Source organism: Mobula birostris, chromosome 17 (genome assembly GCF_030028105.1).
Source record: "Mobula birostris isolate sMobBir1 chromosome 17, sMobBir1.hap1, whole genome shotgun sequence".
Lineage (NCBI taxonomy): Eukaryota > Metazoa > Chordata > Chondrichthyes > Myliobatiformes > Myliobatidae > Mobula > Mobula birostris.
The window spans coordinates 2,314,239-2,331,580 of record NC_092386.1 but is presented as its reverse complement, the minus strand read 5'-3'; the positions used below and the strand labels follow the sequence as shown (position 1 = coordinate 2,331,580).

General features: G+C 41.7%; 1 protein-coding gene across 5 annotated transcripts in view; it reads right to left on the bottom strand.

Annotated features, from left to right (window-relative positions):
- mctp1a (multiple C2 domains, transmembrane 1a) overlaps positions 1-17,342 on the bottom strand; it is a 559,392-nt gene that overhangs the window by 192,085 nt on the left and 349,965 nt on the right. For all 5 annotated transcript variants that reach the window (XM_072281200.1, XM_072281201.1, XM_072281204.1 and 2 more), the window contains exon 16: positions 9,560-9,679. In XM_072281200.1, the coding sequence (XP_072137301.1) occupies positions 9,560-9,679 (120 nt within the window). The remainder of the gene's footprint in view (positions 1-9,559; positions 9,680-17,342) is intronic.

Sequence of the window (17,342 nt, the reverse complement as noted above, 5' to 3'; positions counted from 1 at the left end):
TACAGAATTTCTCTCTTCTCATTGCTAGCATAGGGAGAAGGTACAGAAGCCTGAAGATAAGACCATAGGATTATAATAAATAGGAGCAGAATTAGGCCATTCAGCCCATCGAGTCTGCTCCACCATTCCATCATGGCTGATCCCGGATCCCACTCAACTCCATACACCAGCCTTCTTGCCATATCCTTTGATGCCCTGACCAATCAGGAAACTATCAACTTCAGCCTTAAGTATATGCAAGGACTTGGCCTCCATTGCAGTCTGCGGCAGAGCATTCCACAAATTCACTACTCTCTGGCTAAATAAATTCCTCCTTACCTCTGTTCTAAAGAGTCGCCCGTCAATTTTGAAGCTGTGTCCTCTAGTTCTGGATACCCCCACCATGGGAAACATCCTCCCCATGTCCACCTTATCTAGTCCTTTTAACATTTGGTAGGTTGAAACACCCTGGAATCTTCTAAATTCCAGTGAGTACAGGCCCAAAGCTGCCAAACACACCTCATATGTTAACCCCTTCATTCCTGGAATCTTCCCCGTGAACGTCCTCTGGGCTCTCTCCAATGACAACACATCCTTCCTGTGATAAGGGGCCCAAACTGTTGATAATACTTCAAGTGCAGCCTCTCTAGTGTCTTATAAAGGCTCAGCATTATCTAATTGCTTTTATATTCTATTTCCCTTGAAATAAATACCAACATTGCATTTCTATCAGAATCCTATCAGATTCCTCTGTTTTCAATCCTTTATCTCATCCGACTATCACTTCACCTCACAGCTTCTAACTTCATCCCCCCTTCTCCACCTATTCCTCTTCCCCATCACCTGGTTTCACCTATCACCTGTCAGCTTGTCCTCCTTCCCCTCCCCCACCTTCTTATTTTGGTTTCTGCCCCTTTCATTTTCAGCACTGATGAAGAGTTCCAGCCTGAAATGTCGACTGTTTATTCCTCTCCATATATCCTGCCTGGCCTGCCTTGGAAATAGAGCCATCTCTATTTCCTGAGGAGACTGAGGTCCTTTAACATCTGCCGGACGATGCTGAGGATGTTCTACGAGTCTGTGGTGGCCAGTGCGATCATGTTTGCTGTCGTGTGCTGGGGCAGCAAGCTGAGGGTAGCAGACACCAACAGAACTAACAAACTTATTCGTAAGGCCAGTGATGTTGTGGGGATGGAACTGAACTCTCTCACAGTGTCTGAAAAGAGGATGTTGTCTAAGTTGCATGCCATCTTGGTCAATGTCTCCCATCCACTACATAATGTACTAGGTGGGCACAGGAGTACATTCAGCCAGAGACTCATTCCACCAAGATGCAACACAGAGCGCCATAGGAAGTCATTCCTTCCTGTGGCCATCAAACTTTATAACTCCTCCCTTGAGGGTCAGACACCCTGTGCCGATAGGCTGGTCCTGGACTTATGTCATAACTTACTGGCATAATTTACATATTACTATTTAACTATTTATGGTTTATTACTATTTAATTATTTATGGTGCAACTGTTATGAAAACCAATTTCCCCCGGAATCAATAAAGTATGACTATGACTATTTGTTCCTCCAGCATTTTGTATGTGGCTCCTACATTTGAGACTGTTTGATGTTTTCCACAAAAGACATGGGACTATCCATTGGGACTTAACTGTATAACATCTTCCAGTGATTATCCTTTAGGTTTCTGCCACTTTTATCATTTTTAATCCAACTTACTACTTCCCTTGGATCTCACGAACTTTTGATTTCTAGTTTGATGTATGATTTGGGCCTTTGTCACATCTTGACAAAATCCTGGTTCTATTTTTCATGAACTACTGTCATTCGCAATTGAGAATTAATAAGGAAACCATGATTATTGACTTATATAACCATATAACAATTACAGCACGGAAACAGGACATCTCGGCCCTTCTGGTCCATGCCGAACTCTTACTCTCACCTTACTATGATTTGTGTCAGATTTCTGACTTGCTGAGTTCCTCTAGCATTTTGTGTGTGTTTCAAAGATTCAAAGTACATTTATTATTGAAGTATGTATGCAGTATTCAACCCTGAGATTTGTCTTCCCACAGACAGCCATGAAACAAAGAAACAGCATGGAACTGTTCAAGTTTTTTTTACACAGAGAGTGGTGAGTGTGTGGAATGGGCTGCCGGCAACGGTGGTGGAGGTGGATACGATAGGGTCTTTTAAGAGACTTTTGGATAGGTACATGGAGCTTAGAAAAATAGAGGGCTATGGATAACCCTAGTAATTGCCAAAGTAGGGACATCTTCGGGACAACTTTGTGGGCCGAAGGGCCTGTATTGTGCTGTAGGTTTTCTATGTTTCTAAAATATCAAACAGGATAAAAAGAACAAATCACAGAAGTGACAAAAAAGGCAAAAAAAGGAGAATATAACACATCAAACCACAGTCGTTAAAATAGTCTACAAATGTTAGTTTAGTTCAGTTCAGGTCAATTTAGCACTGTGCCGTTCGTTGACTACAGACCAGAGCCAGTTTACCCGAAAGTCATACAAGATAGCAATAAGAAAAGGAGTAGCCAGAAATCCAAAACACATCATAACATCTCTGTCTCTCTTCCTGTTTTCAAATATTGGAGGTCCACTAACCTTTCAGAGTTAAGCTTAACAGTTCAAAGAAGTGCTATGCTAGAGAGCTTCTGATTGGGTGGCCACTCCCTGCAGAAATATCCCTATTTTGTAAATGACCTATGTTTTCTTTACAGCTTATTAACATTGAGACCCCGGAGTGAAAGTTCTATAATGTGACAACCAGCAACCAAGTTCAAGACCATAACAGCACACATTAATAATAAACAAACATCCCGCCGGTAGTATTTTGCCATCTACAATGACATTTGAAAATGTGATTTAGAACTGCATCATTTTGTAGAGCACTGTGTCCATTATAGAAACAACCTATTAGTGTTATTAAACAAGGTATTTTATTTAAATCAGTTTTTTCCAATTTATTCATTTTATTTACTGTAGTCTGAAAACAGCATGTTATTATGTAGTTTCTCCAGCTACACGTGAATCTTGACATGCCTCAGCAGTCAGTTAGAATAAGATGCCCACAAAACTTACGTAAATTGCTTTGAAATGTGGGATTAACTCAAGGCCTACAATAATGGGGGTCTAATAGGATGTTCTAAACGTGTAAAAGACTCCAAATATATGTTGTTATACATGTTATTTACAATGGAGCAAAGGTTAACATCAGAACAGGGGATAAGTCTTTTTTTAACTTCAAAAGATTTCATCATTAATATTTTATTGAAATAGAAAAGAAAAAAATCAGAAATAAATTTTGCCTTTGGTATTTCTTCAAAATGAAGCTCTAGAGTAGATTTAATAACTTTCTGCCCCAGGCACTGTACAGCTTAACAGTTCCTTGTTCTCCCAAAGGACAATATGTGAAGTTTAAAAGTAAAATAATCTATAAGTGAGGGATCATGGCTGTGTGATTCACCAAAAATTAGATCGTCTCTTTTTCAAGTTGCACAGCCAAAGTAAAATTGATAAGCAATGCAATGGTATTAAGGTAAAAAGTCAACTCTGCTGCTCTGAATTTTATTTTATTTTTATCTAATGATACAACGCAGAGTATGGCCTTCTGCCTTTCAAGCCCCCCCCACCCCACCCCAGAAACGCTACAACATTGATTAACCCCTAACTTAATCACCGGCAATTTACAATGACCAATTAACCTACCCGGTACGTCTTTGGACTGTGGGAGGAAACTGGAGCACCCGGAGAAAATTCCTGCACTCACGGGGAGAAAATGCAAACATCTTACAGAACAGCACCAAAAGTTATCTCAGAACTCTGGAACGCCCCAACCTGTAATACATGGTACGAACTGGCGCCAGTAAGAAATGGAGCTCAAAAATTATTCGTAAATTACTTTTTCTGGCCAAGAATTTACAATGTGGCAAGCAGTCCATATCTGTTGTTCACTCACTCCATCCACTCCACCATACAGCAGGTATTGATAAACAAGATAGGGTCTGCAGACGCTGGAAATCAAAGCAACACACACAAAATGCCACAGGAACTCAGCAGGCCAGGCAGCATCTATGAAGAGGAACAAACAGTCAATGTTTCAGACCAAGACCTTTCATCAGGACTCTGAATGCCTTTTTTTGTCTTTACTCTTTATTCCTCTCTGACCCGCCTGACCTGCTGAGTTCCTCCTGCATTTTGTGAATATTATTCAAAATAAAGCAATCGGTGTTCAGTTACTGTGTTGAATTCCTCGCTCCTTCCTTCCAAGGGAGTCAAGAACTCAACTCAGTAATAATTGTTTTAAAAAAACATGCTTTTTGCAAGCAATTAAATAAAATATATTTCAGGAATCAACAGAAGAAATTTGGAAGCCTCTGTTTTCCCCCTGCTATCCAAGATGATGTCAAAACTATTGAATTCCATCTGTAATTTGTTATTTCGGCTGGAGATGTGTTATTAATTAATGAATTAATGAATTCCATCTGCACTTTGCTCCTAAAGAGTTAATAATAAAATCAAACTTGGCCAACTGTGAATTTGAAGATTGCCCCAAACTTTGAGTGAGAGAGCTCCCTTTGGTGACTGCAGCAGTCCTCAATGTGCTCAGTAAGCAGAAGCAAGGCTTTCTCAATAATCCACAATTTATTAATTTGAGCAGACCAGAGACTGTAAACGTAAAACTAATCATCATAGCTTACTGGAGTTCTTTGACATTTTTGTCTTGAAGTCTCATTAATTTCAAGGCTTACAAAAAAAGTGCGAGGGAAATGTTAACTGATCAATACACTGTCTCTTTTATGTAGCACTGCTGTTCGAATCCCGATGGACCTTGAGACCAGAAATTAACTGTGTGAAATATGAAGTGTAAACATTGAATAGTGTCACATAGATGAGAATGCAGACAGAAGTGCTAGCCCAGCAAATTACCTGTACTTCTTTAAAAAATAAGGTGAAAAGTTCATCCGTTAAAATGATGTATTGACTTTAACATGTGAACTCCTGCTAAAAAATTCCTTTTCTATTTATCAGAAAAACTCGTGTAAAGGATAATTGAAGATACAGGATATCTGCTGATTAACCTATTCTGTAGTCTGACTCTTTTTATTAAATGTCACAACATCCTCTGGGCAGGCAGATGTTGCTGTTTCTCAGAAATCCTCTTGCACCTTTAACATCTGGAATTGCTTTGTTGACCTTGTATTCAAACAACCATTAAGGCTAGAGAGACCCTACGGTGTTAATCCTCCAGAATCACTTGCATGAATTCTATAACTATGAAGGGATAATTATGACAATGAAAATGTTTCAAATAAAGAAGAGGAAACTAAGGTGAGAAATAAGGTTTTTTTGTAATAGTTCTCACTTTCAAATGAGAGGAGTGAAGATCTTTCTTGACCTTACTAATATATTCTCATGTTTAAGAGAGGAAAGTTATTAGCGTATTATGTGCATAAAGTCACACATTTTTAATCTGTAAAAATTATTTTACTCCATAAATTTAGAAATCACAACTTCAATGCTTCTCTGTGAAACTGAAGGAATTGCGAAGTAAGGAAAAAAAGCCAAGAGTTTTCAGGCATGAGGAAATCCAAAGCAACACACACAAAATGCTGGCGGAATTCAGCAGGTCAGGCAGCGTCAATGGAACAGAAGAAGCAATACACATTTTGGGCTGAGACTGACGAAGACTCTCGGCGCAAAACATCAACTGTTTACTCCTTTCCATAGAGGCTGCCGGGCTTGCTGTGTTCCTCCAGCATTTTGTGTGTGTTGCTTAGGAGTTTGCTGGCTTAGGTGACCTCAAGCAAGGTGATAGTGAGGGACTAAAATTGGCTTCGTATTTCTTTAAGTTACCCCAGGATATCAAATTATTTATTGAATTACTTATTTAGAGATACAGTGTGGAATAGGCCTTTCCGGCTCTTCAGGTCATTGCGCTCAGAAACGACCAACAACCCTGTTTTAACCATTACCCAATCACGGGACAACTTACAATGACCAGTTGACCTACCAACTGGGACGTCTTTGGACAGTGGGAGAAAACCCACAAATTCCACAGGAAGGACGCACAAACCCGTTACAGATGCTGCTGGGAAGGAAATGCGAACTCCAACACCACAAGCTGTAATAGCGTCCCACTAACCGCCACGCTACCATGGAGCCTGTGCATTCACGTTAGGATATAATTAGTGTCTATACTTGAAAAGTATCCTATAACCCACATAGCGAACGAACAGAGATGAGACATCAGCTGTTAAAGTGAGCCATATTTCATTGTCTCAGAGTGTGCACACACTACATCTCATCAGCCTTGCACAACTCCCGTTAAAATTAGGACCCAATCAGCCTTTAAGGCCTTGGGAAAGCACAAGCAGAGTTTCCAAGTATGGTAAGTTTCTAGTAAGTTTCTTTTTTTCTTTCTTTGTCGATTAGTATGTAGTTGCTGCGCTGAGACTGTGTCGAGAGATAGTGGTATGTTCTCTGAGTGAGATGTGGGAACTCTGGGAGACCTCCAGACTCCCTGATAACTACATCTACGCGAGGTGCACTGAGCAGCAGCTCCTCAGAGACTGTGTTAAGGAACTGGACCTGCAGCTGGATGACCTTCAGTTCATATGGGAGAATGAGGAGGTGATAGATAGCAGCTACAGGGAGGTAGTCAAAAAACCAACAGAAGGCAACTAAAAAGTCATTAAAAAGGTAGAGCAACACACATAAAAATTGCTGGTGAACGCAGCAGGCCAGGCAGCATCTATAGGAAGAGGTACAGTTGACGTTTCGGGCCTGGCCTGCTGTGTTCACCAGCAATTTTTATGTGTGTTGCTTGAAATTCCAGCATCCGCAGATTTCCTTGTGTTTGTGTTATTAAAAAGGTAAAGATGGAATATGAAAGTAAGCTAGCCAATAATATTAAAGAGGATACCAAAAGCTTCTTCAGATACCAAAAGTGTAAAAGAGGGGTGAGAATGGATATCGGAATGCTGGAAAATGATGCTGGAGAGGTAGTAATGGGGATAAGGAAATGACAGATGAACTGAATAGATATTTTGCATCAGTCTTCACTGTGGAAGACACTAGCAGTTTGGTGGGAGCTCCAGGTGTCAGGGGGTGTGAAGTGTGTGAAGGTACCATTACTAGACAGAAGGTACTTGGGAAACTGAAAAGTCTGAAGGTAGATAAGTCACCTGGTGTACACCCCAGAGTTCTGAAAGAGGTGGCCGAAGAGACTGTGGAGGCATTAGTAATGATCTTTCAAGAATCACTAGATTCTAGAATGGTTCTAGTTCTGGAAGATTGGAAAATTGCCAATGTCACTCCACTCTTCAAGAAGGGAAAGAGCAGAAGAAAGTAAACTATAGGCCAGTTAGCCTGACCTCGGTGGTTGGGAAGATGTTGCGTTGATTATTAAGCATGAGCTCTCAGGGTACTTGGAGGCACGTGATAAAATAGGCCAAAGTCAACATGGTTTCCTCAAGAAAAAGTTTTGCCTGACAAATCTGTTGGAATTCTTTGAAGAACTAACAAGCAGGATAGACAAAGGAGAATCGGTTGATGTTATGTACTTGGATTTTCACAAAGGCCTTTGACAAGGTGCCACGGGTGAGGTTGTTTAATAAGCTACAAGCTCAGGTATTACAGGAAAGATTCTAGCAAGGATAAAGCAATAGCTGATAGGCAGAAGGCTAAAAATGGGAATAAAGGGAGCCTTTTCTGACTGGCTGTCAGTGACTAGTGGTGTTCCACAGGGGTCTATGTTAGAACCAATTCTTTTTACGTTATATGTCAATGATTTGGATGATAGAATTGATGGCTTTGTTGCAAAGTTTGGAGATGATATAAAGATAGGTGGAGGGGCAGGTAGTTTGACGAAGTAGAGAGGCTACAGAGGAATTAAACAGGTTAGGAGAATGGGCAAAGAAATGGCAGATGGAATACAGTTTCGGGAAGTGTATGGTCATGCACTTTGGTAGAAAAATGAAAGGATTGCCTATTTTATAAATGGAGAGAAAATACAAAATTGATGTACAAGGGAACTTGGGAGTCTTTGTGCAGGATTCCCTACAGGTTAATTTGCAGGTTGAGTCTATGGCAAGGAAGACAAATGAGATGTTAGTTTTCATTTCAAGAGAACAAAAATATAAAAGCAAGCATGTAATGTTGAAACACTTTTGAAGCACTGGAGAGACCTCACTTGGGGGACTGTGAGCAGGTTTGAGCCCCTTATCTTAGAAAGGATGTGCTGAAACTGGAGAGGGTTCAAAGGGGGTTCACAAAAATGATTCCAGGATTGAATGGCTTATCATTTGAAGAGCATTTGATGGCTCTGGGCCTGTATTCACTGGAATTTAGAAGAATGAGGAGTGACCTCTTTGAAACCTATCGAATGGTGAAAGGCCTCGATAGAGTGGATGTGGAGAGGACGTTTTATATGGTGTAATAGACTAAGACCACAGAGAACGCAGATTCAGAGTAGATGGGTGTCCTTTTAGAATGCAGACGACAAGGAATTTCTTTAGGCAGAGATTGGTAAATCTGTAGAATTCTTTGCCACAGGCAGCTGTGGAAGCCAAGCCTTTATGTATATTTAAGGCAGAGGTTGACAGATTCTCGATTGGTTGGTGCATGAAGGGACGTGGAAAAGGCAGGAGATTGTGGCTGAGAGGAAAACTGGATCAGTCATGATGAAATCTTGGAGCAGACTCAATGGGCCAAATGGTCTAATTCTGCTCCTATAGCTTATGGTCTGATGGTCAAATGCATTGTTAGTATTCATTTTGAGAGGACTCGAATATAAAAGCAAAGATGTAATGCTGAGGCTTTATAAATCGTTGGTCAGACGGCACTTGGAGTACCGTGAGCAGTTCTGGGCCCCTTATCTAAGAAAACATGTGCTGACTTTGGAGAGGGTCCAGGGTAGGTTCATGAAAATGATTCTGGGTGAACCAATGAGGAGTGTTTGATGTCTCTGGGCCTGTACCCACTCGAATTTAGAAGAATGAGGGCAGATCTCATTGAAACCTATTGTATATTAAAAGGCCTAGATAGATTGGATGTGGAGAGGATGTTTTCTACGGTGCGTGAGTCTACAACCAGAGGGCACAGCCTCAGAATAGAGAGATATCCATTAGAACAGATATGAGGAATTTCTTTCCCCAGAGACTAGTGAATCTGTGGAATTCATTGCCATCGACAGTTGTGAAGGAAAAATCATTGAGTGTATTTAAAGTGGAGGTTGACACGTAGTCTTTTTGATTAGTCAATGCTCCAATGGCTACGGGACAAGGCAGGAGACTGGGGTTGAGAGAGATAATAAATCAGCCATGATGGAAAGGCGGAGTGGACTCAACAGGTCAAATGGCCTAATTCTGCTCCTGTGTCTACAATGTTATTATGTTCATAAGTAAGCAATTACTTTACTGAATTGAATGTGTTGCAAAAACCATTGCTCGACAAATCAAACTAGTTTAAATCCGTGTGCGTAAAAGTGAATTTCACTTCGTACATCTAAAACCTATCAACATGATTGTAGTAATCCTGTATAGTACATACCAGGAAGGCAGTGAGACTGCGCTGTGTCGACTCCCACTCAAAGCAGCTGTTGATGAAGCGGCCGGTATTAACAAGCACCATGATGCAGCGCCTCAGACGGTGGTAGTTTTGCTGAAGGAGCTGAAACACACAACAGGCCCATGATCAGCACCATTATTTGTCCTAGCCATTTATGATACAGGTGTCCCCCGCTTTTCGAATGTTTGCTTTACGAAACCTCACTGTTACGAAAGACCTACATTAGTACCCTGTTTTCGCTTTCAGAAGGTGTTTTCACTGTTACGAAAAAAAAAGCGCGCGATAAAAGGCAGCGCGCTGTGCACCCCAAGCAGCCGCTCTCCCCGGATTCAGAATGGCATCGCTTTAACACGAGCCTGTGAGCAGCGTTTGCAAGATGAGTTCTGAGGTATCAGAAAAGCCTGAAAGAGCTCGTAAGGGTGTTACACTTAGCGTAAAACTAGACATAATTAAGTGTTTCGATCGTGGTGAACGAAGTAAGGACAAAGTGAGTTTGGCTTGTGGAAGCTGACGGACATGATGTTGAGGTTTTGGCATCCCATGACCAAGATCTGATAGATGAAGAGCTGATGCAATTGGAAGAGGAAAGGATAACAATCGAAACCGAATGAGTAATGATAAAGTACGAATTTAATTTTGAAAGGATACGTAGGTTTAGGGGATATTTGCAGGACGGTTTGAGTCCTTACAAAGAACTGTGTGATAGAAAAATGCGCGAGGCTCAGCAGTCAAGCAAGCCTTCCACATCAGCCACAGTAGACGATGACCCTCGACCTTCAACATCGGGGCGGGCAGAGATAGAAGAAGGTGAGCTGCCTGCTCTGATGGAAACAGATGACGACGAGATGACACCCCAGTGTCCCACCACCCCAACCCCCAGGACACGGACAGATACCGATTCGCGGAGAATGCAGCGGTAGCCGGGAGGCACACAGCGCATCTTTAAGAAAAAAGCCGAAATAAACATGCTAATTAATTAGGTGCCACCTGACAAGTAATTGTCGGCCTAGATCAGAGACGACGCAATTGGAAATCGGCACTGATCTGGGCCGACAATTACGTGTTGGGCGGCACCTAATTAATTAGCATGTTTATTTCAGCATTTTTCTTAACGATGTGCTGCGTGCCTCCCGGCTACCGCTGCACCCCTGCATGCTTCGCGGATCGGTATCAGTTCGCTGCCCAGAGGGTGGGGGCCACTGCACCACCCAAACTCTGACTCAGCCTAACACACCATCATCAGTGTGCTTAGCGCTGTCCCGATTCCGGTAAGTGATACTACACTGTACATACATTATTTCTACTTTAGATAGGCTGTGTATTTTTATGTGTTATTTGGTATGATTTGGCAGCTTCATAGCTTAAAGGTTACTGGAGAGCGCTTGCGCCTTGTTTTTGCCAACAGCGCTTGCGTGAGATTTTCTGCCGAGAGCGTTTGCGTGAGATTTTCGCTACGGAGATCTGTGCAGGCCATCATTGTAGAGAAGTATTTCTACTTTATATAGGCTGTGTATTTATCATATCATTCCTGCTTTCACTATATGTTACTGTTATTTTAGGTTTTATGTGTTATTTGGCATGATTTGGTAGGTTATTTTTGGGTCTGCAAACGCTCACAAAATTTTCCCATATAAATAAATGGTAATTGCTTCTTCGCTTTACGACATTCCGGCTTACAAACTGTTTCATAGGAACGCTCTACCTTCAGATGGCAGGGGAAACCTGCATTACAAAAGCACATTTACACAATTGAGGGAAAAGGGCTTAATACGTTGCCACAAATAAATTTTTTCTAAAATTTTTAGTTTTAAACTGAAGGTCAGCAGAGGCCCAGACATTTCTAGTATATGGTTCCATAGAAGCTGTAGAAGACTCTGTCTACATTTTTTGATTGAGAGATAGAGTGTAGTAACAGGCTCTGTCCAGCCCAATGTGCTCACACTGTCCAATTACACTCATTTACTAACTTACCTCCTAACCTGTACCACTTTGGACTGTGGGAGGAAACCAGAGCACCTGGAGGAAGCCCACATGGTCGCAGGGAGAACCTACAGACTCTTTACAGACAGCGGCAGAAGTGACCCCGGGTCCCTGGCACTGTAACAATGTTACGCTAACTGCTACACAACTGTACTGCCCAGGCTGAGTTCTCTAAGCCCTTCTTTTATCTCAGCAAAAATACTAGAGAACAAGACATCTGTGCAGCTACTTGCCTGTGAAGCTATTGATTTTTAATTGGATTATGATTTGTGTGTCTTATTGAAGCTGGTACCAATGTAGTGTGAATCATAATAGAAGCAAATAATTAGGTTGATTGTGGCTAGCAATGTACTAAGCAAGTATGACAACTCATTACAATATTCAGCTGGTGGCGCAATGGCATCAGCGCCAGACTCCGGAGTGAAGGCTCCCGAGTTAAAATCCCAGTCGGGCTACCCCCGAGCACGCCTTCCATCCGTGTCGGGTTGAGCTTCGAGCTAGCCACTCGGCCTCGTAAAAACAAAGGGTCGAGTCAGGAAGGTTCATATCGTGACCCGGTAATCCGAAAAGAGACCAATCCTGACACCACACACCAGACAAGAATGGCTGACTGTCTGGTGCGACGCGCTAAAAAAAATTTACAATAGTATTTTAAACAGGTCCCAATCAGTCAGGGTACCACACCTGATATTGTGACTCGTTTTTCTATTCCAAACACGTAAAAAGGAAGTGGAGACACAAGTGACAGTAGATGTTGGAATCAGGAGCAAAGGCTAACAGCTGGAGGAACACAGTAGGTCAGGCAAGGAAACAGACAGTCAATGTATTAGGTCAAAGAACAGTACAGTGCAGAAACAGGCCCTTCGGCCCATCTAGTCCATGCTGAAACTGCCTACTCCAAATGACCTGCACCTGGACCATAGCCCTCCCTATTCCTACTATCCACGTACCTATCCAAACTTCTCTTAAAAACATTGATACTGAGCTCACGTGCACCACTTCTGATGGCAGCTCATTCCAAATTCTCACCACCCTTTGAGTAAAGAAGTTTCCCTTAACTATTTCACCTTTCCCCTTAACCTATGACCTCTAGCTCTAGTCTCACCTAACCTTGTGAAAAATCCTGCTTGCATTTACCCTATCTATAGTCTATCCCTCGTAATTTTGCATTCCCCTATCAAATCTCCCCTCAATCTTCTATGCTCTTTTTGGGAAAAAGTCCTAAACTAGTCAACTTTTCCTTGTAACTTGGGTCCTGGCAACATCCTTGAAAATTTTCTCTGCAATCTTTCATCTTATTAACATCTTTCCTATAAATAGGTGACCAAAACTGCACGCAATACTTCAAATTCGGCCTCACCAACATCTTATACAATTTCAACTTAACTTCCCAACTCCTGTACTCAATACTTTGATTTAAGAAGGCCAATGTGCCAAAGGCTTTCTACATGATCCTATGTACCTATGACAACACACTAAAGGAATTATGGACCTGTTTTCCCAGGTCGCTGTGTCCTACCACACTCCTCAGTGTTCTATCATTCACTGTGCAAGACCTACCCTGGTCTGTCCTCTGCATACCCTTGACTATGTGGCTAGTCATGGCTCAAATATAAGTTTGCTGATGATACAACCATTGTTGGTAGAAACTCAGACGGTGACAAGAGGATGTACCGGAGTGAGGTACATCAGCTAGTTGAGTGGTGTTGTAGTAACAACCTCACACTCAACGTCAGTTAGACCAAAGAGCTGATCGTGGACTTCAGAAAGATAAGACAAGGGAAAACAAACAAATCCTCATAGAGGGATCAGAAGTGGAGAGAGTGAACAGCTTCAAGTTCCTGGGTGTCAATACCTCTGAGGATCTAACCTGGTCCCAACATATCAATGTATTTATAAAGAAGGCAAGACAACTGCTATACTTCATTAGGAGTTTGAAGAGATTTGGCACGTCAACAAATACACTCAAAACTTCTATAGATGTATTGTGGCGAGCATTATGACAGGCTGCATCACTGTCTAGTATGGAGGAGCTACTGCACAGGACCGAAAGAAGTCTCAGAGGGTCATAAATTTAGTTGGCTCCATCTTGGGTATTAGCCTACAAAATACTCAGGACACCTTCAGGGAGCGGTGTCTCAGAAAGGCAGCGTCCATTATTAAGGACCTCCAGCACCCAGGGTATGCCTTTTTCTCACTGTTACCATCAGGTAGGAGGTACAGAAACCTGAAGGCACACACTCAGCGATTCAGGAACATCTTCTTCCCCTCTGCCATCTGATTCCTAAATGGACATTGAAACCTTGGATACTACCTCACTTTTTAAATATACAGAATTTCTGATTACGGACAATGTTTAATCTATTCAGTATATGTACTGTATACTGTAATTGATCTCTTTATTTATTTTTTATTATTATTATTTTCTTCTATATTAGACCATAAGATGAGAAGACATAGGAACAGAATTAGGCCATCTGACCCATCAAGTCTGCTCCAATCATGGCTGATCTTTTTTCTCTATCTCCTCCTCAATCCCAGTTCTCGGCCTTCTCCCCGTAACCTTTGATGCCATGTCCAATCAAGAACCTGTCAATCTCTGCCTTGAATACACCCAACGACCTGGCCTCCACAGCTGCACGTGGCAACAAATTCCATAAATTCACCACCCTTTGGCTAAAGAAATTTCTCCTCATTGCTGTTTTGAAAGGGCGCCCCTCTATCCTGAGGCTGTGCTCTCTTGTTCTAGACTCTCCCACCATGGGAAACATCCTTTCCACATCTACTCTGTCGAGGCCTTTCAACATTTGAAAGGGTTCAATGAGATCCCCCCTCATCCTTCTGAATTCCAGTGAGTACAGACCCAGAGCCATCATATGTTCCTCATATGTTAACCCTTTCATTCCTGGAATCATCCTTGTGAACCTCCTCTGGACCCTCTCCAATGCCAGCACATCTCTTCCAAGATGAGGGGCCCAAAACTGTTCACAATACTCAAGGTGAGGCTTCACCAGTGCCTTATAAAGCCTCAGCATCACATCTTTGCTCTGGTGTTCTAGACCTCTTGAAATGAATGCTAATGTGACATTTGCCTTCCTCACCACTCACTCTATGTACAAGTTAACCTTTACGGTGTTCTGCACAAAGACTCCCAAATCCCTTTGCATCTCAGATTTTTAGATTTTCTCCCCATTTAGAAAAAAGTCTCCACATTTATTTGTACTACCAAAGTGCATGACCATACATTTTGCAATGTTATATTTCATTTGCCACTTTCTTGCCCATTCTCCTAATCTGTCTAAGTCCTTCTGCATCCTACCTGTTTCCTCAACACTACCTGTCCCTCCACCAATCTTTGTATCATCGGCAAACTTGGCAACAAAGCCATCTATTTATTTATGCCAATATTTTGTATTGCATTGAACTGCTGCTGCTAAGTTAATAATGTTCACAACACATACGGTGATAATAAACCTGATTCTGATTCCGGTTCCGCTTCTGGAGAATATTCTGACTGGCTGCATCACCGTCTGGTGTGGAGGGATGGGGGTGGCTACTGCACAAGACTGAAGTTGAAGAAAGATGTAAAATTCAGTTGTTCCATTATGGGTACTAGCCTACGAGGGATCCACTGCCCCCTCAGAAAGGCCCTGTCCATCACTAAGGACCCCACCACCCAGGACATGCCTCTTCTCATTGTTACCATCGTGGAGGAGATACAACAGCCTGAAGGCACACACTCAGTGATTCAGGAACAGCTTCTTTCCCTCTACCATCCAAATTTTAAGTGAGCATTAAACCCATGAACACTACCTCACTACATTTTATTTTTATTTTTGCATTAGTTATTCTAACTTAACTATTTAATATACATATATATACTGACTATAATTCAGTTTTTTCCATATTTATCATGTATTGTGTTGTGTATGTGGCCTGGTTACACAACAATGCTATTAATAAAAACATTGGAGATGGGAGCTAAGTTTCATGGTTCTTTACAGGCTGAATCTGAACTCGGCGCACATGTACAGATCAATACGCGCCTAATAGCGCATGCCCAATACGTGCCTAATAGCGCACGTAACGACGTGTCCCTACAACATAAAGTAGTCTCTTACTATACTGCAGGCCATACAGTACACTCCTCTCCTTTTACTTTAATAGTGTATCAACTGTTTTTTTTTAACTGGGTCACTATGCTAAACGAATATGTCTACCCTTAACATACAAACGCCTACCATTTGTTTACTTAGTAACTTAATAATATCAAATCATAACAAAGCAACATTAAAATATCAAATTATAACAAGCCTTTCTTTTACTTTTGGTCTAAGACCCATTTATAACTCAAGTCTCGGGGGGGTGGGGGGGGTGTCTTCTCTAGATTGTCCAGCACTGAAGCAAATAGGTCTTCACTCTATTGTCTGGAATAAATTAAACAATCCACAAATTGGCAGGTTCCAGCCATGAAGAGTGGTCACCTCCATCTTGCAAAGATGACGAAAGCAAAGTGAAATCCGTGAAAAGGTGAATTTTATCCTTAAAAATATGTATAATCATCAAAACTGAGACGGCATTGGAAAGTGTCTAAAAATAGTGTGTTCTTCAGTCTGTCAATAACTTGTTTGTTTCAATACAGATTTCCATATAAAAGTCATGAAAAGTTGACCTCTGAGCATAGGGAGTTAAGAAGATGTGCGCCTCCAACTTGCTAAGAGTTCTAGGCAGCAGATCGCCTCCATATAATGAAGACTCCTCTGTGCAGCTGCCCTAGATATATACGCATCTTTGTGCTATCACTTGCCTTCCTTACCCATATCTCATTTGTTCCAACTGAGCTAATTACAGAGCCAATCTTCGTATTCTCCTTAGATTCCAAATAAATAGCCTGACCTTTATGATACCATCTCTTATCGTAATATAACTTTCCATCTTCTATTCGTGCTTCATATCTTTGTGCTGGTGATTCAGCAGGAGTGCTAGGAAGATGCTCAGGAGAAGACAGATGCTGGTCTTTTCGGAGATTTAAGCTGATTGAAAGTTCGCAGATCTTCCATTATCTGTTCAGCTGTTACAAGTAATTTAACTGCGCAGATGCAGGTTTTCATCTTTTGCCTGTAATTGGAACAGGGTCGTTAGATCTCCTCCTTAGTTTCCTAGTCATTATTGGCTTTACCTCCATAGAATCTCCTGTGAGTTCCATTGTTAGCCTCTCATTCTCAATCATCTTCTTTTCTTCTAACTCATTCTTTTTATCTTCAAATTCTTTCACTTCATCTCTTTAGTATTATTCCTTTCCACTTCTTCTGTCTCCAGTTGCAGAAAAAGCTCTGCCTTTCGTATTCTTTCCTTGTATTGTTGATCTAGTTTCTTCATCCTTTTCTGATACTCCTGCAAAGTGGCTTCCTGTAACTGCTGTAGCTGTCTTTTAAGAGATGTCAATTTCTCCTGGTACATCTGCCCTTTTACTTCCCCGCTGAGCTGCCCTCCTCTGTTGACACATCTAGTGCCTTGATGGTGTGCCAATACAACTGGATTTTCCTGAGCCATTCACGTCCCAGTAATGGTGGTCCTCTATTTTTCAGTACATAGAGGTTCAGCTTCTGTGTTTTGTCTCCGTAGGTCACTGTCACTTTAACTGTACCTTTGGGATGCACTTTCTGTCCTGTGTAAGTCTTTAGCAGTAGTTTAGTTTGTTTCAGAGGTATGTGAGAAGACAGTCGTTTGTAGTCGTATACAGCGATCACTGTTAAAGCTGAGCCTGTGTCCAACTCCATTTTCA